The sequence below is a fragment of the Dromiciops gliroides genome, chromosome 4 (genome assembly GCF_019393635.1).
Source record: "Dromiciops gliroides isolate mDroGli1 chromosome 4, mDroGli1.pri, whole genome shotgun sequence".
Lineage (NCBI taxonomy): Eukaryota > Metazoa > Chordata > Mammalia > Microbiotheria > Microbiotheriidae > Dromiciops > Dromiciops gliroides.
The window spans coordinates 153,975,367-153,996,662 of NC_057864.1; the positions used below are offsets into that span (position 1 = coordinate 153,975,367).

A 21,296-nucleotide genomic window follows, 5' to 3' on the forward strand; every position below is an offset into this window, starting at 1 on the left:
CTACTCATCCTTCTACCCACTCCTCCTACTTTTAGCCTCTTCAACAACCTCTCCAGATGCCCCATATGACTGGAGTGGTGAAAAGGGGAGGTCACTGGTTTTCTATAAAAGATAAAAGAAGTATTACCCACTCCCTTTGAAGTCCTATCTGACATCATGCTCCCAAAGGCCACTTCACCTTTGATACTGGACACTCTTTCCATCAACCAATGAGCACAAAACCATTTTTTCCCCTCTCTTCTAAACCAATCAGTTGGCCTGTTGCCTGTATTTGTGGATGAATCTTCACAGAATCAGAGTTGGAAAGGACATCAAAGGTCCACGGTCCTATTTCCCTGGCTTAGGCTAGCGATCTGCATCAGATCTCAGAGAAATTGATCTCTCTTCTGCTTTTCATTATTGAAGTTCTGAGACAGACCTGTGTATTCCCATCCAGTCAAACAGGGTCCCTTTTACCAAGAGAGGAAATAAATTCAAAAGCCTGTTCCAAACAACAGGTAGGGAAGGAAGAAAGTGAAAATGGAGTCTCATAAATAAACATTTAACAATAACGATAAACATTGATTGACATATTTATTATGACTGTGTAAAGCACTGGAGTTAAAATGATATATAAAACCCAGTTTCTACCCTCAAGGTACTTATAAAGTAGTTTGGGGTAGGGGGAGAGGAGGAAGGGAGATATAGGTAAAATGATAGATAGTAAAGATGAAGTGCTAAGCTAATAATTCCCCCCATTTCTATTGTGCTTTAAGGTTTATGAAACATTTTGCTCACGACAACCTTGTGAGGTACGGAGAGCAAGTATCTATTATCACTATTTTGCAGATGGGAAAACAGGATCAGAAATGGTAAGTGATTTGCCCAGGGTCATCAAGCTAAGAAATTTTGGAGCTGAGACTCAGCCCCAAGTCTTCTGACTCCAAGTCTTTGTTCTTTCTATGGATAGATAAATATACTTAGGAAGTTCCAAGGGCAGGGATGTTATTTTAAAAATTTTTATTTAAAAAAACCTTTAAAAAAATTTTAGGGGTATTATTTTTTAAAAGGCTTCATAAAGCAGGTGATACCTGAGCAGGCCTTTGAAATATGGATAGATGTTAGATAAGTGGAAGGGAATAGGGATGGGAAAATAGCATGAGCAAAGCCCAGAGGACAAAATTTTGCAAGGAATATTTAGGAGTGGGCAGCTAGGTGGCACAGTGGATAAAGTGCCAGGCATGGAGTCAGCAAGACTCACCTTCCGGAGTTCAAATCTGGTCTTAGACATTTACTGTATGACCCTTGGAAAGTCATTTAACTCTGTTTACCTCAGGTTCCTCATCTGCCAAATGAGCTAGAGAAGGAAATAGCAAACCAATCTAGTAACTTTGCCATTTTTGTGGTTCAATCGTGATTCTTCCCAGAACTCTATCCAATGCACGACCTAGCTTTGCCAAGAAAACACTGAGTAGGGTCACAAAGAATCAGACGCAGCGGAAACAACTGAACAATAACGTCTTGACTCCAGGCTTGGTGCTCTAACCACTGTACCACCTAGCTGCCCCAAAAGGGTTCACATAGAGCTGCAACAACAAAGAGAACCCTAGCTCAATGTATTAGTTTAAGAGGGGCCTCCAAGTCTGAAACCAGATATATTTATCTTTTTATTTACACTCTATGCTAATTCACTCTAGCATATTCTTTTTGAATACACACACATACATATATATACATACATGTATATATACATACATGTATATATGGTTTTGTTCATAAAAATTCTCTCTCTACTCTTGCAGGACCCAATTCCTCTTCAGCTTGGTTGGCTATCTTTGAGAGTTCTTGGGATTAAAAAATCCATCACCTTGCTGCCATCCTGGTGATGAGTCCCACAAAGTTAACCAGGCTGTTCTTTTACAACAGGTACATAGTCCATCACTGGGCCACTGGCATAGCTTCCAAGAATCCAGGGTCACCTCTATGACAAGAGGTATCAGAAAAAGACTTAACAGGTTGGGGAAACACCATGATCAGAGGGGTGGATTTCCTAGAGTGAGGCTCGTGCACTGCTTTCTGGCTAGGCTTAGCCCTGCTGCACAATCTGTGGTAGTAGGGATCTTTCCCTTGTAAGCAAACCTTAGAAAACATACTCTTATTGTCTATAGCACTGGTGTCAAACTCACATAGAAATGGGGGGGGGTCACTAAACCATAATAAGGATCCCTGCAGGCCACATGTTGATTTAGAAAACCACATATTAATGTTATTTATATTTTATTATATTTTAATTTATTTTGTTAAATATTTCACAATTATATTTTAATCTGGTTGCACACTCCAGAGTGCTGTGGGCCTCACATGGCCTGTAGAGAAAGGGGGCAGAAGGGAAAGTGGGAAGTGGGTCCTAGAACTGAGCACTAAGATACATAAGGTGTTAACAGTGGAAGCAGGACAAGGAAACTAGGGTTTGAGTCATAGCACTGAAGCCAGGCCAAAGATGCGCAGGCAGGAGATGCTATGTTCCATGTGGGTTCAGGGATCAGAGAAGGCCCAGATAGTAGTAAAAAGATGAGAGTGCTGGAGCTAAAGGCAAAGATTCCTTGGATCCTGATAGCTGAATGGGTTCAGCAAGGGCCCAAGACCCAATGCCCAGAGCTAGGATTCTCCACAAAAATAAGAGATGGATTTTGAGACATTAAAGACTCAAAAGGCTTTACTTATACGTTGCTAACAGGAGCTAGGGAACCCCAGAGAAAGCAAGCTATATAAAGGATAAATAGGAATAATTAAAAGAGGGAAGGTACTGGAATTAAGAGGGGTTAGGGAAGGCTTCCTGTGGAAAGTAGAATTTTAGTTGGGATTTAAAAGAAGCCAAGGAGGTCAGTAGTCAGAGGGGTGGAGAGAGAAGATTCCAGGAATGGGGGACAGCTGGAAAAAAATGTGTGGAAAGATAGAGTGTCTTATTCATGCAACACTAAGAAGGCTGGTGTCACTGAGTGGGGAGCAAGGTTTAAGAAGACTGGAGAGGCAGGAGGGGGTTAGGCTATTAAGGGCTTTGAATGTCAAACAGAGCATCTTGTATTTGATCTTGGAGGCAATAGGAAGCCACTTGAGTTTACTGAGGGGTAGTGGTGGTGACATGAGAAGACCTGTGTTAAGAATCTATTATGTGTGGGGCAGCTAGATGGCGCAGTGGATAAAGACTGGCTTCAGATTCAGGAGGACCTGAGTTCAAATCCAGCCTCAGACACTTGACACTAGCTGTGTGACCCTGGGCAAATCACTTAACCCTCATTGCCCCCCCCCAAAAGAACCTATTATGTGGGGGGCAGCTAGGTGGTACAGTGGATAAAGCACTGGCCTTGGATTCAGGAGGACCTGAGTTCAAATCCAGCCTCAAACACTTGACACTTACTAGTTGTGTGACCCTGGGCAAGTCATTTAACCCCCATTGCCCCACCAAAAAAAAAAAAAAAGAACCTCTTATGTGTCAGCCACAGTACAGAAAGAAAGGAAGGAAGGAAGGAAGAAAGAAAGAAAGAATCTCTGTCTTTATGGAGCTTAAAATTCAATTGGGAAAATAAATATACAAGGACAAATAAATATAAACTATAACTCAAATGTAAGGGGGATATATTTGGTTCTTCCTCTCCATTCCCCTAGCTGATGCAATCTCAGAAAACAAGGAGGATAACAGGTATAAAGATGATTTAACCCATTGACCCCCAGAGACCCTTTGAAAATGTGAGCATCCTTTTCTGAGTCAATCAGAAGAGGCAATGTGATTTTTAGAGCTAAAAATGAGCCACATCCCTGGGGGTTTTAAATAGCTAAAAGAGTTGACCAGTTTGTTTGGTTGAATGCAGACTAGTTACTTATGGAGGAGACCTCTACGTGGAGAAGACTTCTCTTTCCATCCCACCCCACTTTATTGGCTAAGCAGTATAGCCTCAGAGTTCTTGTACAAAAAGATTCATCCCATAATGCAGAAGGAGAATTAGTTCAGGAAAATTCAGTGCACAGTGCCACACACTCCAGACAGAAACAGATCCTGAGAGTCAGTACACTAAGGCAGGTAGCAGGATTGAGGACCCCAGGTGGCAGAAAAGAGGAGCAGCTATGGAGTCAAGAATTTGAGAGTTGATATGGGGAGAAAAGCAGACCCTGGAAGCACAACTAAATTCTTCAACCAGCAGACACGTAGCATCCAGGGGACCTCTGTGAAGACTCCATGGGAGAGAAAAGACTTTCAGGTCTTGCTGTTCTGGAGGTGTTAATTGCTCTGGCCACATGTTCAATACGCATTTGGCACATTACCTGTGTACTCTGTTCATGCCCACTCTTTCCCATACACAGTGCGTATTCTTGGGAGAATATGTTTCTCGGGGATATGGGGGAGAATGTTTTGTAGCCATTCTTGATACTATTCAGTGTTAGTAAATAAATGTCTTTGCTAAGAACCAACAACTTATACTGGCTGATTGTTCATGGGAACCAAGTGGTGACTTACGATTTATAGTTTTAGAAATGAGTATCTACAGGATAATCTACAACCCAAAGTGGTGGCTGTTTTAGGGGGAACCAAACCCAAATTGACTGCAGGTTAAATGAGTATGCCATGAGATGATAGAGAAATAAATACAAAGTCATTCCAAGGAGGGAAGAGGAGGTGCTAGGATCTTGAAAAATCATGAAATGCTTCTTGTACCAGATGGCACCTGAGCTGAACCTTGGTGGAAACTCAGGATTCCTGGAGTTGGAAGTGGGGAGGGAAAGTATTGAGGATACAGGGGACAGCCTGTGAAAAAACATGGAGGTAGGAGATGTAATGTCATGCATTTTGGGGGTGTTCCAAGGCTCAAATGAGATAAGGGATGTAAAATACTTTGCAAACCTTAGAGCACTTTATAAATGCCATCTGTTATTATTATTAACTTACAGTCACCTGACATCATTCCCTGAGCTTCTACTGCACTTCTCTTGAGCTCAAGCAATATTTATAGAGCAATACGGCCATGTGCTGGTAACTGTTTAACAGTCAGACTCTTTGGGGGGGGGGGGAGAGCATGCATATACATTTTTACTTTAATCTGTATTATTATCATTTCCCCCCATCACTTTCTTAAATCTAGAAATCAACACAACAATAAATTAAAACCTGCTTTGTAGCAACTGACAATTTCTGAGGTGTTACTGCTCACACTAAAAATTTAACAATGGGCTCTTGCAAACTGGTTAGAACTGGCTCCAGCCAATTGGGACAGTGCCTAGCACATAGTAGGTGCTTACAAATCACTTACTGAATGTTTTTATCATTCATCACCATTCATCCACTTTACATGTATCTGAACAAGCTTGAGCACAGTGAAAACATCACCTTCCTCTTTCTGGTCATTATTATTTAGCATAGTGCCTGGCCCATAGGTGACACCATAGGAATATTAGCCATATATAAATCTGATAATAATAGCTAACATTTATATACTTACTATGTGCCAGGTGCTTTACAAATAGTATCTCATTTGATCCTCACAACAACCCTGTAAGGTGGAGGCTATTATTATCTCCGTTTTTGCATTTAAGGAAATTGAGGCAAACAGGTTAAGTGACTTGTCCAGGGTCTCTCCAGCTCTGATTTTACTATGCTACCTAGCTGTCCCATGACAAGTATGTTATGTATTTTTTTTTCCATGTAGTTGATAAAAATGTTAAAAGTCACAGGGTCAAGCACAGATCCCAAGAGCTACTACTCTGGAGACCTTGAAAGTTGATCTGTAATCATCGGCTACTGTTTGGGTACAGTCATTCAAGCACTTCAGAAGTTACCCAATTGTATTAACATTTAACCCACTTTTTTCCATTTTTATGCACAAAAAAATAGCATGAGATTTTTTATTCAGTGACTTGCTAAATACAGCTAGCTGCTAATAGTAGAAAGTGCACTGGATTCAGAGCCAGAGGGTCTGGGTTCGAATTCTGTTTCCTATGTGTTCTCCATGTGAGACCCTGGCAAGTCGTTTAACTTTTGAGCTTCAGTTTCCTTACCTGTAAAAAAAAGGGGGGGGGGAGTGGGAGCTGGATTTTCAGGGGTTCTTAACCTGGAGTCCATGAAGTTTAAAAAAATGTATTTTAATCATTATTCAATATAATGTTTTCTTTGTAATTCTCTTTATTTTATTTTGTGTATTTAAAAACATTCTGAGAAGGGGTCTATAGGCTTCATCAGACTGCCAAAGGCAACTATGACACAAAAAAGGATAAGAATCCCTGAAGTTAAAAAAAAAAAGTCCTCGAGATCTCTAACAGCAGCTAATCCGTTAACTGCAATGTTCCCCTATTTTTCCGCTTTAGAAATAAGCTTAACACGTGAGGATGGAGTGGGATATTTGTAAATCGCTTTGTAAGCTTTAAAATGCCACTTAAATGCTAGCTATTATTCGTTATTTCTTTCAAGTGAGAAATGAGGTTAGTGCTGTACGGTCTGTTCCTGATGAAGCCATGCTGGATCTTGGGGATGACAGCTCCTTTTCTGATGTTCAGTAACCATCCTTTTTATAATTCAGTCTAGAAGTAAAGTTCACTAGCCTTTGGTTTGCAGAGTAGACTCTCCTGTTTTGTTTTTTTTTTTAATCATGACAACTTCAGCCTTCCTCCAATCCTGTTTTCCACCATCTTTCAAAGTCACAGGCTCACCAATCTCACGCGCGGGAGGTTCTAACCCGGGTCTAACAGCACGGGGAATTCAAGCATCATTTTGCCCTCGCCACGCCCACACGTAGGCCACGCCCCTTCTGGTTTCTGAGAGCAGGAGGGAGGGCTTCCCACCCGGCTCCGGGGAAAACACATCCGACACACCCACGAGACAGGAAGTCCTGCCCTTTCCCTGGAAGGAGGACGAACGCGAGAGGTATATGAACCAATCAACAGCGCTAGGCCGATGCCGGAAGTAAGTTCTAGGGGCGGGACTACCTTTCCGGAAATGGCTGTTGTGGGTGCTCTGCTCCTCCGTGCTAACCCACACGGAGAGCTATGTCCGTGGAACTGGGCCGGCGCCGGGGCGGGCACCACTTCGACGGTCGGATGAGGGGCTGCCGAGGATGAAGGCGAAGCGCTTATCTGGGCCCTGGCACGGGCCCGCCGCCATATTCGGCGTCGCCCTGGCGGCCCGTGTCGCCCTGGTCTTCTACGGCCTCTACCAGGACCGGACGCTGGTGGTGAAGTTCACGGACATCGACTACCGGGTGTTCACGGACGCGGCGCGCCTGGTGACGGAGGGCCGCTCCCCCTACCAGAGAGCCACGTACCGCTACACGCCGCTGCTGGCCTGGCTCCTCACGCCCAACGTCTACCTCTCCGAGCTCTTCGGCAAGTTTCTCTTCGTCACCTGCGACCTGCTCGTGGGCTTCCTCATGCTCCGCCTGCTGCTCCTGTCCGGCTTGAGTCCCCACCAGGCCTGCGCCTCCTGCGCCTGGTGGCTGCTCAACCCGCTGCCCTTGGTGGTGTCCAGCCGGGGCAACGCCGAGTCGGTCATCGCCTCCCTGGTCCTGACCACCTTGTACCTTCTCGAGAGGAAACACGTGGCTACGGCCGCGGTGGTCTACGGCCTGGTGGTGCACATGAAGGTGTACCCGGTGACCTACGGCCTTCCCATAGTCCTCTCTTTGCAGACCTCCCACGGCGAGGCGGAGGGGCACAGCTTCAAGAAATGCCGCCTGGCTCGGGTCTGGGCACTGGCTCAGGGGCTGTGGAATCGGGATGTGCTGCTTTTCGGGGTCGTTGCTGGACTCACGTTTTCTGCCTTGGGCTTAGGGTTTTATTACAAATACGGCTGGGAATTTCTGGAACACACTTACCTCTATCACTTAACCAGGCGAGACATCCGACACAATTTTTCCCCGTACTTCTACATGCTCTATCTGACAGCAGAGAGCAAATGGAGTTTTTCACTCGGACTGGTAGCGTTTCTGCCGCAGTTGTTGTTACTTGTAGTTGTGTCGTTTGCTTATTATAGGGACCTGGCTTTTTGTTGTTTTCTCCACACTGCCATTTTTGTGAGTTTTAATAAGGTTTGCACTTCCCAGTATTTTTTATGGTACCTCTGTCTGCTACCTCTTGTGATGCCACAAATAAGGATGTCCTGGGAGAGAGCTGTACTCCTCCTTGGACTGTGGTTTATGGGACAGGCATTATGGCTGGCTCCTGCTTACTTCCTTGAGTTCCAAGGGAAAAACACTTTTTTGCTCATTTGGTTAGCTGGTTTGCTCTTTCTTTTTATTAACTGTTATATATTGGTTCAGATTATTTCTCATTATCAGTTGAGAAAGTTGGGTAAGAAAATCAAATCTCAGTAATGGGTAATATTGATGACATGGGGTTTCTATGATTTATGCCCATCATATGGGCCATAAAGTGCTTTTAAAATGTTATAACTTAAGCTTTGAGCATTTTTATCACTCCCCAAAATGCCCATTTTGGGTCACAAAACTCAATTTAAGCCAGAAATCTGAAGTAGAATGGAGAGAGAAACCTGTAAAGATTGTTGTTTCTTGATCCAACTCCTTTGGAGAATACTAGTAATGGAAAGTTACACATTTGAATACTGGATGTCCCAAAAGTCTTAGTGCAGTGTTAAGATTTGTGACACCTTGTAACGGTTGAATGAATGTGTTTTCAGTTGCTAAAGAAATTCTTGGTAGAAAAAATAGGAATCATTTACTGCAAAATTCATACCATTTGGAGTTTTGCCCAAATTTAATAAGCCCAGTGAGTCTGTTATCTTAAATTTTAACCTCCAAGTATTCTCTCTTGTAAAGTGGAATTAGCAGTCACCAGCCTGACAGAGTTGTGGTAACAAGTGTTAAATAAAACACTGTTTGGTTAGGTAAAATAGTTTTTCTTTTAAATAAAATTGAGTGTGTGTTTGCAGGGCAGAGATGATGATTAAAACATTTAAATTGTCGAGTGGACCTTTCCCTCTGACTTGTAGCTGAACTGCTAAAGCCTATTTGTGTCATCTTTCCATATTAGAAGGTGAACTTGAGAGCTTGGATTGTTGTGTTTTTCTTTTTGTAGCTCTGAGCTTAGTACTATTGTAAGTGCTTAATGAATGCTTTTTCATTTGTTAATCAAGTTGTTTCAATGCTTGTTTGGTTTGGTTTGTTACTGGGTCTTTTATGCACTGTAACACTAGTGTTATTGGCATGTAATTAATTTTCAATGTACAAAGAAAAATTGCTGCATATTTAAATCTGTGAGGAAAAACTTTTATTTTTGTAACACATCTTTATATATTCAGATATATCTATTCTTCAGGCTTTTGTATTTGTGTATTTCTGGAGAAGGGCAGTGGTACAAATAAACTTCTTTAGGGATGTTTTACAGAATGAGCCTGTAGCACATTTTTAGTTCTTTATAGTTAAAAAAACCCCTTTTTCTTTTAAAAGAAAGTTAATATCTAAAATGTTTATAGTTTGAATGGTAAAAACTGCATAGTTTTAAATGATGTTTACAAAGATAAGCACAATTTTACTTATGACCTTTAGTTTATATGAATGAGATGGATTAACTGGCCAGTAGAGGGCTGACTTCCACAAGAGAGTAGAAAGTATTCTGAGTCATCCTGTTACTTTTTTATTGAGTGCCAGAAAATTTCTCCATTTAAATTATGTTACAAATGGTTGTCAAGAGTCCCAAGCCAGTGAATTAAAAACCCGTTGAAGTTTCAGTATAGCTCTAGTAGTAAGAGTTCAGGATGGCACATAGGTTATTTTCAACACTAATCTAGGCTATCTACTTGCTGTAACTGGCAAACATTCATTTCCTTGAATAAAATCAGACTACATATGAACATATCTAGAAGTCTTGGCTCTCTAATTATCAATTCCATTTACATAAAAGAAACCGTACCTTTTATAGTGTTAATTTAAAAAAATGCCTTGCAGCATTCCTAAGGATTATTTGAAGCCAGTTCATCCACAAAAGGATTTCCAACCTTTCTACCCATCAAATTATTCTGTCAGTCTGCCAAATATTCCTATATCTCACATAATAAATCATTATAACATCTATTCACAGTGAACATGAAAGAATCTAATATAGAACCCTCATGGGGTCACAATTTTAAATTATAATAAAATTCATCCCTATAATTCAAGAGATTTTAGGCCCAGCTTAATTTATTTAGGCTTTTAAGCAACTAATTTGAATGTATAATATGGATGAGAATATCACTAAGCATTTAATTTTAGTGGTCTCATTGGTTCCTTTGAGGTTGGGGATTAGGAGATCAGCAAACTGGAAGCTAATAAAGCAAGTGCACCTGAAATGTGGTTATTAGAAATGACATTTTCAGGTGTATTCCTTGTGCATACTAAACACAGTAAATGTTCATTGAATTGGATTAATTGTCATAATTTCAAATTATGGTTCAAAATCACAGTCTCTGGAGAAGTCAAAGCTTTATGGAACTTTGCAACGAGACTGCAACATCAGAAATTTGTAGTGTCATGATGTCAATAAAATTCACTAAAAAAATCCTAGGATTGGAGGCAGCTGGGTGGTGCAGTGGATAAAGCACCAGGCCTGGATTCAGGAAGACCTGAGTTCAAATCCAGCCTCAGACACTTACACTTACTAGCTGTGTGACCCTGGGCAAGTCACTTAACTCTCATTCCCCCCCACCCCCCAAAGTCCTAGAATTTAGAGATGCAAGAAATCTTAAGAAGTCTTCAGTCCAAACCCCTTATTTTATAGGTGAGAGAAAAGGCCTAGAGAAATCAAGTAATTTACTGAAATCCATATAGCAGGTAAAGTGTCAGAACTGAGATTGTGGATGAAAGATACAAGAGATAATAATTGTGGATAATAGATACAAGATAACAAGCCACCATGGTGATGTGGCATTCATAAAAGCAAATTTCGATCTTAGCCTGTTTTAAAAAGGTCATAGCCCTCAAAATAAGGGAGATGATACTGTAGTTTCCCCATACTCTTTCCTCATACCTGGTAAGTGTTCAGTTCTGGCCACCACATTTTAAGGACTTTAGTAAACTAGAGAGCTTGGTCTTTCCTCATACCTGATAAGTGTTCAGTTCTGGCCACCACATTTTAAGGACTTTAATAAACTAGAGAGCTTGGAGATGAGGACAGCCAAGATAGTGGGGAGACTCAATGTAATACAAGGTCCAATGGAAGGAACTGCAGCTGTTTCAATCCTGGAGAAGAGATTTTGGGAAGAAGGAATGATAATTGTCTTCATATATTTGAAGGCAATTTAAACTCGGGAATGATAAAGACATTAAAGGCTAGCAGCAAGTGTTACCTTGAAAAGGCAGCAGAGTGACTTCAAAAATTTGGAATGTTATTTTAAACTGGAAATATGACTTTGTTTTAACAGTATGCAGTGTCTTGATTATCAACAAGTATATAAATCAGAGAAGTTAAAGGTGCTGCATCTTCTTTGAAGTCCCTTGAGTTTGTTAGCTTTTTTTTCTCTCAAGCTGTTAGACATAGTGGTAATTAATAGCCTTTGTTCTCTTTAGAATGTATAAAAACATCTCTGAGAATCTCACTAGGGAGAGAAGCCTTGTGTCTAGATTCTGGCCTCAGTCTCTCCAATTGTAGACTAAAGTCATATTTTGTTCTTCAGCTAATTCACTCTTAGAATTATTTGTATTTTTAGAGGGGTTTTCTCTGGTTCCAGAGGCAGAACCAGAAGCAATAGGAGGAAGTTGCAAGAAGTAGATTGACCTCTCATCAAGATGGTGGAGTGAGTAGGAAGAAAACAGCCCAGTTTTCTGAGAACTGCTTCGGTGCCTAGTAGGAACATAACTCATTATTTGCCGAATTTTTCTCACAACTCTATGAGGTAGATATTATAATCTTCATTTTGCAGATGAGGAAACTGGTTTTAAAAGGCTAAATAACTTGTTCTATGTGATTCACTTAATAAGTAGTAGAGGGAAGACTCAGCCAGACTTTCCCCTGTATCAAGTCCAAGCATACTACTGATCCTCTCAAACATTTTTGGAGTGGCTCTCTTGAAGTGATTGGGGATGGGAGGGTAGGGGAATAATGCCCTTTAGCTCCTTCAAAAACACTGGGGAAAAAAAACCCAAACAAACAAACAAAAAACACTGGGGAGTTTCAGTCTGATATCACCAACTATGAGAGCTGTGATAACGAGTCATGAAGGCCAGGTAGGGGTCAGAACACATGGATTCAGGACTCAGCTTCACCCTTTGCAAGCTTGGCCAAGTCTCAACCTCTTGGCCTAAGTTTCCCCATTGGTAAAATGGAGATAACCTGCCTTGCTTACTTCATGTTAAAATGCTTTGTGACTATAAAGTTTTATGGAAATAGAAGGGTTTATTTCATTAATGTTGGTATCTTTAAGACATTATTCTCCAGACTATGAATCGTATAATACCATGATGTCAGAAGAATATAAAAAATACAAATAACTCAAAGGAAGATGGAAAGACCTGCAGTTGGTGTAAGCTGGCTGTAAAATGTTAGCAGTGGACAAGTTGCATACAGTAGATAAAGCATTTATTAAGCATCTACTTATGTGGCATACACTCTGCTAAGCCCTAGGGATGCAAAAAGAGACAAAAGATATTACCTGCCTTTAAGAAGCTCACAATCTAATGGGGGAGACAAATATGTACAAACAAGCTATATACAGGATAAATAGGAAATAAGTAAGAGAGGGAGGGCACTAGAATTAAGAGGGGTCGAGAAAGGCTTCCCATAGAAGGTGGGGTTTTAGTTGGGACTTGAAGGAGACCAGAGAAGCCAAAGATAAGGAAAGAGAACATTCCAGGCCTGGGTGACAGAGAAGATGCTGGGAGAGAAGAGACGGAGTTCTTTGTTTATGAAACATCCAGGAGGCCAGTCTCACTGGATCAGAGTTTGTGACAGGGAGTAAGGAGTAAGAAGACTGGAAAGATAGGAGAGGGCTAGGCTATAAAGAGCTTTGAATGCCAAACAGGATTTTTTATTTGATCCTGGATGTGATAGGGAACCACTGGAATTTATTGAGTGGGGGAAGGGAGGGAAGTGACACAGTCAGATCTGGGCTTTAGGAAAATCACTCTATTGGCTAAATGGAGGATAGATTGGAACAGGGAGACTTAAGGGAGGCCGAGCCACCAGTAAACAATTGCAATATTGAAATTCCCTGTCTTACTAGGAATTTTAGAAGGTTTTACATTCTCAGGTAATTTAAAGGATACAGAAAAGATTTTTATCTTTCTCTTCATAACCTCTTAGTTAATAATTCACTTTTCTTTGCATTTTAATGGCATCTTGTAAATATCTTTAATATCTTTGTTTCTTAGTTGGCATTCCTTAGAGAAGATTATCTGCATTGCTAAGTGCCAGTATTCTAGACATACTATGTCATTATTACTGATATTAACCTCCACATTTAATGGGTTAGCAAATCAAAAGATATAAGGAACTAAGTATTAAAAAAAATCAACATTATATTAAAGAAACTGGTTTGTCTTAGAGAGAAAAACTTCAAAAAGTTCCAACATTTTATTTCTCTAGTAGATTCCTGGGAAATCATTTCATAAATCCTCTCTGCTGTAGATCTCTGCCAATGTAAAAGGTGCCATATCAGAAGAACCCCTGCAGCATACCCCAGATGTGGCACTCCTTAGCCTTTTTATTATCTTGGGCTGGGTGGAGCGTGCTTGTTCACCCCTCATTTTATGGTTCTCCAGAGGGGTGACCACGTGGCAGTTATTTACTTTCAGAGCCTCACCAGTGTGCTTTCCATTTATACAAAATTAGTTCCAATGACACCGTTGACTTTTAACATGAAACATTTACTAAAGGATCAGATAAAAACAACCATAACATTTACTCAAAGACAAGCATAAGAATAAGCAAACCGTAGTCCACCTAGAAGCCTGGGTTTCTATCACCTAAGCATGAAGTGTGTGTGTGTGTAGCAGCAGAGTTGGGAGAGTCAGAGTGAACACAAATAACCTAGCAATGAGGCACATGAGAAAGAAATTCCATGTGCCCAGGACAATCCATGACTTAAGATTACTAGACTGAAGACCTAGAAGACTTAGATCACCTCTTTTAGGGAACAGTTCACTGGATATAGTCACTTTTCTGCCACTGTTGGGCCACTGAAGCAGTGTGTGTGTGTGTGTGTGTGTGTGTGTGTGTGTGTGTGTGTGTGTGTGTGTGTGTTTAAAGAAAGCAGAAGCATTATATTCTTTTAGTGAGGCAGTAGCCCTAAGCCTGATGTTTGCAGCTTTCCAAAGATGCTCCTTTGGTTGGGCACTGAAGCAGTATTAAGCTGTTTCAGTGACAAGCAGTACCCCCTTAAGCTAGAGAACTGCAAAGCTCCTCACATCTGCTCTCTGGGCCTCTGAGGAATTGCTCATTCTCAAGCCAGAAAGGGCAGCAAGAAGGCGATACTGACAATCATTTGACACATTCTGCCCTCTCAGCCTGTAGATGGTGCTAGAGATCAACAAGCCCAACCACAACAGCTGCAGCTGCAGCTGCAGCAACGCTGGTCCAGCTTCAGGCTCACTCACCTTAAAGCTACTGCTCTTATCTTTCATTTCTTCCATTTGGATCCTCTCAAGCGTCAGGTAACAGTCAGCTCTCTCTTAAGGCAGCTGCTGTGTCTTCTCGTTCCTCTGATCATTGGCTTTCTCATTTCCTTATTTATTGGGCTTCTACCAATTTCTAGCTCAGGTTGATAAAACCCAAATTCACAGTTGAATCAGATATAATACAAATAAATAATGTAAGATTTATCCACAATCCCCAAACAGTTCTTGATTTTATAGTTTCTTAGCTATATTTCAAAACCAGAAAACTGGCATACGTAAATTAGCTGATGGACAACAATGCCCTGCAACCATTTTCACCTTCAGTCAATATTTGTGCCTTTAAGCTGCTTTCAAACAGGTCCATTCTGTACACTTATCTTAATTTTCTCTCTGGTCCTCAGAGCTGTCTAAAGCTGCATTTGTCACAGGAATGTCCTTCCTTCCTTCTTCCCTTTCTCCCTCTCTGCCTTCCTTCTTCTTTTCCTCCCTCCTTCTATCCCTTCCTTTATCCCTTCCTCCCACCTTCCCATTCTTCCAATCTACCTCCTTCCTTTCTTTCCTCCCTTTTCCCCACCATTCCTCCTTTCTTACCTCCCTCTTTTTCTCCCTCCCTCTTGTCCTGCTTTCCTTCCTTCATTCCTCCTTCCTCTCCCCCTTTTTTCCTTCTTTCCTTCAACCCTTCCTCTCTCTCTCTCTTCCTTTCTCTATCCTATCCCAAGTCACCACAGTTCAGTTCCCATCATCTTATATGGATCTCTTCAAACTTAAGGTTCCATTTTAACTTTCCAGTTCATTATTGGTCTAGAAGCTGACATTCAAGGCAACAACAGTCACATTAAACCTTCTGTCCATAGATACACACTGAAAAATAATACCAATAATTGCCTGCATTCAGGTTTTATAAAAGCTAGATTTGGAGGAAGTTTGTTTGCAAACTTATCATAGGGTCTACAAAGGGAAGGGGAATTGAAATTATTTTGAAATCACATAAAGCATATGGTAGTTTAAAATGAATTCCTAAGATGATCATTATTATCAGTCTCATTCCTTGTAAAATTGAGAATATTCTTAGGAGTGGGGCAGGTAGATAGCACAGGCCCTGAATTCAGGAGGACCTGAGTTCAAATGTGGCCTCAGACACTTGACACTTACTAGCTGTGTGACCCTGTCACTTAACCCTCATTGCCCTGCAAAAAAAAAAAAAACTTAACTTAAGTCACTTAACCCTCATTGCCCTGCAAAAAAAAAAAAAAAGTAGGGAGAATATTCTTAGGAGTGCCTCATAATTGTTTAATACCTCTTCCTAAACTACTGGCTCCCTACATTCAATTAATCAGTAAGCCTTTATTAAATGCCTTCTATGCACTAGACACTGTGCTTGGCACTTGGGATATAAGCTTACATTCTACTGGGGGGAGACAACTTGTTCATGTTGCTATTCAGTTGTTTCCAACTCTTTGTGACCCCCATTTGGGCTTTTTTTAAGGAAAGATGCTGGAATGACTTTCCATTTCCTTCTCCAGCTCATTTGACAGATGAGGAACCGGAGGCAAATACAGTTAAGTGATGCCCAGGGTCATACATCTTGTGTCTGAGGCTGGATTTGAACTCAGGTCTTCCTGACTCTGGACCCCAGCACTCTATCCACTTTGACACCTAGTTACAAATACACAGATCATCCTATCATCATGTGTATTTTTAAAAATCATACTACTTATGTTTGCATTTGTATTTGAGATAACTTGTTTTCTTTTTTTATTTTTGTAGCTGAAGATACCAAGGTGCTATCCATTTTCCTGGCATCTAGGATGCTTACCCTTCTTTAATCTGAAATACTTCCTTTTTCAGTGTGGCAAATACAGCTTCTGAAATGCCATTGTCTGCATAATCCTATATGAAAAGGACAGGAGCAATCATAGAAAGGGTTACTCATAACTGTTCTGTTAGGGGAGGATGACTTTTTCAGGTGGCTTAAATGAAGAGCATGGCAGAATGAGTGACAAGTTTAATCTAGAGGAGGAAGCTTTTTAGAGAGCCATATACAGCAAAGTGAAACTACTTTAGTTAGATGTTGTTTTAATCAGTATTTGAGTGACAAGGAAGGAAGACCCAAGATCTGACTTGAAGCTGAAGAGTGGACCAGGGACCAAAATAAGAAGGCAGTTTCCTTCTTTTTCAGTGACCAAAGGCCCTTAAATAATCGACAAATAACATGTTGGAGAAAGGGGCAGGTTAAATATACTGACTTGGGAGAACAGAATGAACTAAGACCTAAACTGTAACAAGGCATAATTTGTTTAATTCATCTAATATAGCTTGCCTGTTTAGGGAGTCTCCTGTTTAAAGGTTAGGTAGCTATTTCATTGAGCAATGCATAGAATGCCATGAACTCTTCCTGAGTTCAAATCTGTCCTCAGAGGCTTACTAGCTGTGTGACCTTGGGCAAGTCACTTAACCCGGTTTACCTCAGGTTCCCAATCTATAAAATGAGCTGGAGAAGGAAATGGTCAACCCAAAACTCCAAATGGGGTCAGGCAGGACTGAACAATGACAAATCTTGATTATGGGCTTCAGCAGGCCCTGAGGACTGAAGAAAACTATAAGCTCTTTTGAGAGAGAACAGTGATGGAGGCTGAACAGAAAACCCCCAGGAGGGGGGCCCTGTGAAACCTAATCTTTTTTTTTTATTATTATTATTTTTACAGGGCAATGAGGGTTAAGTGACTTGCCCAGGGTCACACAGCTAGTAAGTGTCAAGTGTCTGAGGCTGGATTTGAACTCAGGTCCTCCTGAATCCAGGGCCAGTGCTTTATCCACTGTGCCACCTAGCTGCCCCGGGAAACCTAATCTGAAGCATAATGCTGGAGGTGGTCTGGCTAATCAATATGCAGGGCAGGAGAACCTAAACCACCAATCAATCAACAAATGCTTACTATGTACCTACTATATCCAGGCATTTTCTCTGGCTATCCCCTATGCCTGGAATGTTTTCTATTCTCTGTTACGGGTACTGACCTCCTTGGCTTCTTTTAAGTCCCAACTAAAATCCCACCTTTTACTGGATGCTTTTCCCAACCTCTCTTAATTCTAGTGCCTTCCCAGTCTTAATCTTTTTTTCCTGTACAGACATACCTGGTTCACTTCCAGACCACTACAATAAAGTGAATATAAAAGTTATATTTATACTATACTGTAGTCTATTAAGGATATAATATTATATCTAAAAAATTTATATACCTTAATTTAAAATATTTTATTGCTAAAAATGCTAATCTGAACCTTCAGCAAGTCATAATCTTTTTGGTGACGGAGGGTCTTGCCTTGATTTTGTTGACTGCTGACTGATCAGGGTGGTGGTTGCTAAAGGTTGGGGTGGCTGTGGCAATTTCTTAAAATAAGACAACAGTGAAGTTTGCTTCATTGATTGACTTTTCCTTTCACTTGAACACAAATATTGTTGTTTCTCGTGGAATAGGGAAGCCCTAGGAGAGGGAGAGAGACAGGGGAACTGCCACTTAGTCAACATTTATTGATTAAGTTCTCCATCTTGTACGGGCTTATGGCACCCCAAAATAATTACAAAATTAACATGAAAGTTCACTGATCATAGATCACCACAACAGGTCTCATGATAATGAAAAAGTTTGAAATACTGCGAAAATTATCAAAACGTGACACAGAGACATGATGTGAGCACGTGCTGTTGGAAAAATGGTGCCAATAGACTTGCTTAATGCAGGATTGCCATAAACCTTCAATTTGTAAAAAAAAAAAAATACATCTGTGAAGTGTAATAAACCAAAGCCAATAAAATGAGGTATGCTTGTATATAGCTAGATTTGCGTATATTTGCTTGCATGTTGTCTCCCCCATATTATGAAATCCTTGAGGTTTGGGACTGTCTTTTGCCTCATTTTGCATCCCCATAGTACCTGGTACATAATAGGCATTTAATAAATGTTTATTGATTGAATGATTGATTGTGCAAGGTACTGGAGATACCAAGCCAAAAGTGAAACAGTCTATGCCTTCCCATCTGTATATAGTGCTGGGTCTGAAGTCAGGAAGACTCATCTTCCTGAGTTCAAATCTGGCCTTGTACACTTACTAGCTGTGTGAACCTAGGAAGTCACTTAACCCTGTTTGCCTCAGCTTCCTCATCTGTAAAATGAGCTGGAGAAGGAAATGGCAAACCCCTCCAGCGTCTTTGCCAAGAAAACCACAGATGGGGTCAAGAAGTGTTAGATACAACTAAAAAAGTGACTGAACATTTATAGGTATACCAGACTTTGCAGTATCCATATGTGCATGAATCAACAACCACATTAATTCTCTATACTTCTATTCCTGCTCCCAGCTTACATTTCCATATTAATTCTCTACCCAGATTCTAAGGCAGTCTGTTCTGATATTTCCTCATAAATCAATAGAAATCTGTAATATATCTTATTAATTAATCAGTTAGCTCTGAGCTCCTACCCCAGTTTATAAATAAACCACAGAAATCTCTTTTTTCCATAAACTTTTGCTCTTTTCTAAAAATTCTTGGTCTCATAGGCTTAATAACATCCATGCTACAGCTCATGTAATTTATTACAGAAGAAAAGAATAATACAGATAAATAAATATTTACAATGGATTGCAGTGAATAATGTGCACAGCCAGTCACCTTTGTGCTCTTAAAAAGCAGGGGAAATAGAACAGAATACTCTTGTGTACATATTGGCTGATTTCTCCTCAATTTACTAAACAGAGTTCCCTTAGAATTGTAATTCACATTTTTTAGAAATTCTCTTCAAAATATCTTTTCACAAAATAAGAGTTAAATGCATTTATCTCACAATGTTTCTTCAGATTCATTCACAAGATAGCAGCTAACTCTAAGACTAAGAAACAGTTTGGCTTTCACAAGAATAACTTCTAGTCTCTTAATCTTCTCAGAGATGACAGTTTTAACTCCGTTGTTTTCCTCAAGAAACAACAGTTGACATTTCATTATTTCCTAAGTTTTCCATGTTTAAATGTACTTTTCATATTGGTCATTACTTATGAGAAAGTAATATTACATTTTATTCATGTACTACAATTTATTCAACCATGCTCCAATCATTGGGCACAGTTGTTGTTTTTTAAAATTAGTATAAATAGTGTGGGTATAATTTTCTTTTTTGCATAAATAGGTCTTTTCTTCCTATCAATGACATTCTTAGGGTATTAAAACCATTTATTAGTGGTACTAAAGGTTTGGAGGGTATGAATAATTCTATAATTTTTATTTCCAGTTTCATTTAATTTTCCAAAATAGTCAGACTAATTCATAGCACCACTAGAATTAATATACCTCTTTTTTCCCTTACAGGCCTACAAACATTAGTTTTTTTCACCTTTTACGATCTTTGCCAAGTTAATGGATTTAAGATTTTAGCTTAGTTACTTTAGACTATAGATGTAAGTAATCTCATTGAGGGCATGATCTAGCTGATATTTTTATTTCTATTTTTAGCACCTAGTAGAGTGCCTGGTACATACTAGGTTCTTAATAAATGAGTGTTAGTTTAATGTATATTTCTTTGATTATTAGCAATTCTGAACTTCTTTCAAATGAATATTGTCAATTTCTTCTTCTGGTTGTTTGTGAATTCTTTTCATTTTTTTCTCTGTGTCCCTAGAAGGCCAAAAGTAAATCACATTATCAGTGTGATTTACCACTACAGGATAGAGCAATTGTTGTTTGTCCTTCATTTTTGAAGAGGACCAATGACATCCTGGGGTGATGCAAGTAGAATCGTACAAAGTCTGAGGACTCACCCTTTTTTCCAGAGTCATTGAAGTTTGATGGCAAGATAAAAGTCAGGAAAACTGGTGTTGGCTGAAGATGCGGTGGATGTCCTTGGCATTTTTGATGTCCGACTAAGCTCTAAGCTCTCCACAGTACCTGCTTTAGCTGCTTTCATGGCCATTGGAATAAATTGTCCTCATGTGCTCATTCTGCTGGGGAAAGTCTTCACATATTTGGGGGTAGACATCTCCCCAACTCAGTGACATGCTTGAGGCTCCTTGGTTACTCTCAACTTGATATAGCAAGTCAGCTGAGACAATTTTACCCAGATGTGGCCACTGTGCATTCTATAGCTTCTTGGAGCTACAGGTGAGATTTGGGGCACAAGTGGACCCCAAAGTTGAATGAGCAGTCCTTAAAAGGGCTTGGCAAGGCCTCACACCAGAGGGGCTAGTGCTCACTCAACACCGCATCCACCCCAAGGACAAAGCAATATTCCTTATATGGAGGGCCTAGCTCTTTCAATCAATTTCTCTCTGGACCTACATTGGCTTATTTCTTTCACTTCTCCTATTTCCTGGGTTTCCTTCCCTACTATGAAATTAATTGTAACAGCACCCTAAGTAAAAAAATTAGGAAGGAAATTTGCTGCTCAGACTTACAAACACACACATAATCCCATATATAGAGAAATATACAACACATTCCAAGTAAAATATGTACTGTCTGCAGTGTTTCAGATGTTCTAAATTCGAATAGATGACAACTGATAGAAATCAATTTTAAAAAACATGATTTTATGATATCTTTTGATCTAGAGCTTTTACTTTCAAAACCTGTTCATATCTATCATCTTACTTTTTCCTGACAACATCCTTCCCTATGCCACAGAAAGGGCTAGAGATACAGCTATTCAGTCTAAACCAAAGGGTGTGTGTGTGTGTGTGTGT

At 40.2% G+C, this 21,296-nt stretch overlaps 1 protein-coding gene and 1 pseudogene across 1 annotated transcript; both read left to right on the forward strand.

Annotated features, from left to right (window-relative positions):
- The first annotated feature begins 1,983 nt into the window (after positions 1–1,983).
- LOC122727099 lies at positions 1,984–2,108 on the forward strand (annotated as a pseudogene).
- Positions 2,109–6,573: 4,465 nt separating this feature from the next.
- PIGM (phosphatidylinositol glycan anchor biosynthesis class M) lies at positions 6,574–10,106 on the forward strand. Its single transcript, XM_044000305.1, has one exon. The coding sequence runs from the start codon at positions 7,080–7,082 to the stop codon at positions 8,331–8,333; it is 1,254 nt and encodes a 417-aa protein (XP_043856240.1). The 5' UTR covers positions 6,574–7,079; the 3' UTR covers positions 8,334–10,106.
- Positions 10,107–21,296: the final 11,190 nt, after the last annotated feature.

What these genes read in the sequence shown, in the direction of transcription:
- PIGM (XM_044000305.1), top strand. Translation starts at nt 7,080, where the DNA reads ATGAAGGCGAAGCGCTTATCTGGGCCCTGGCACGGGCCCGCCGCCATA.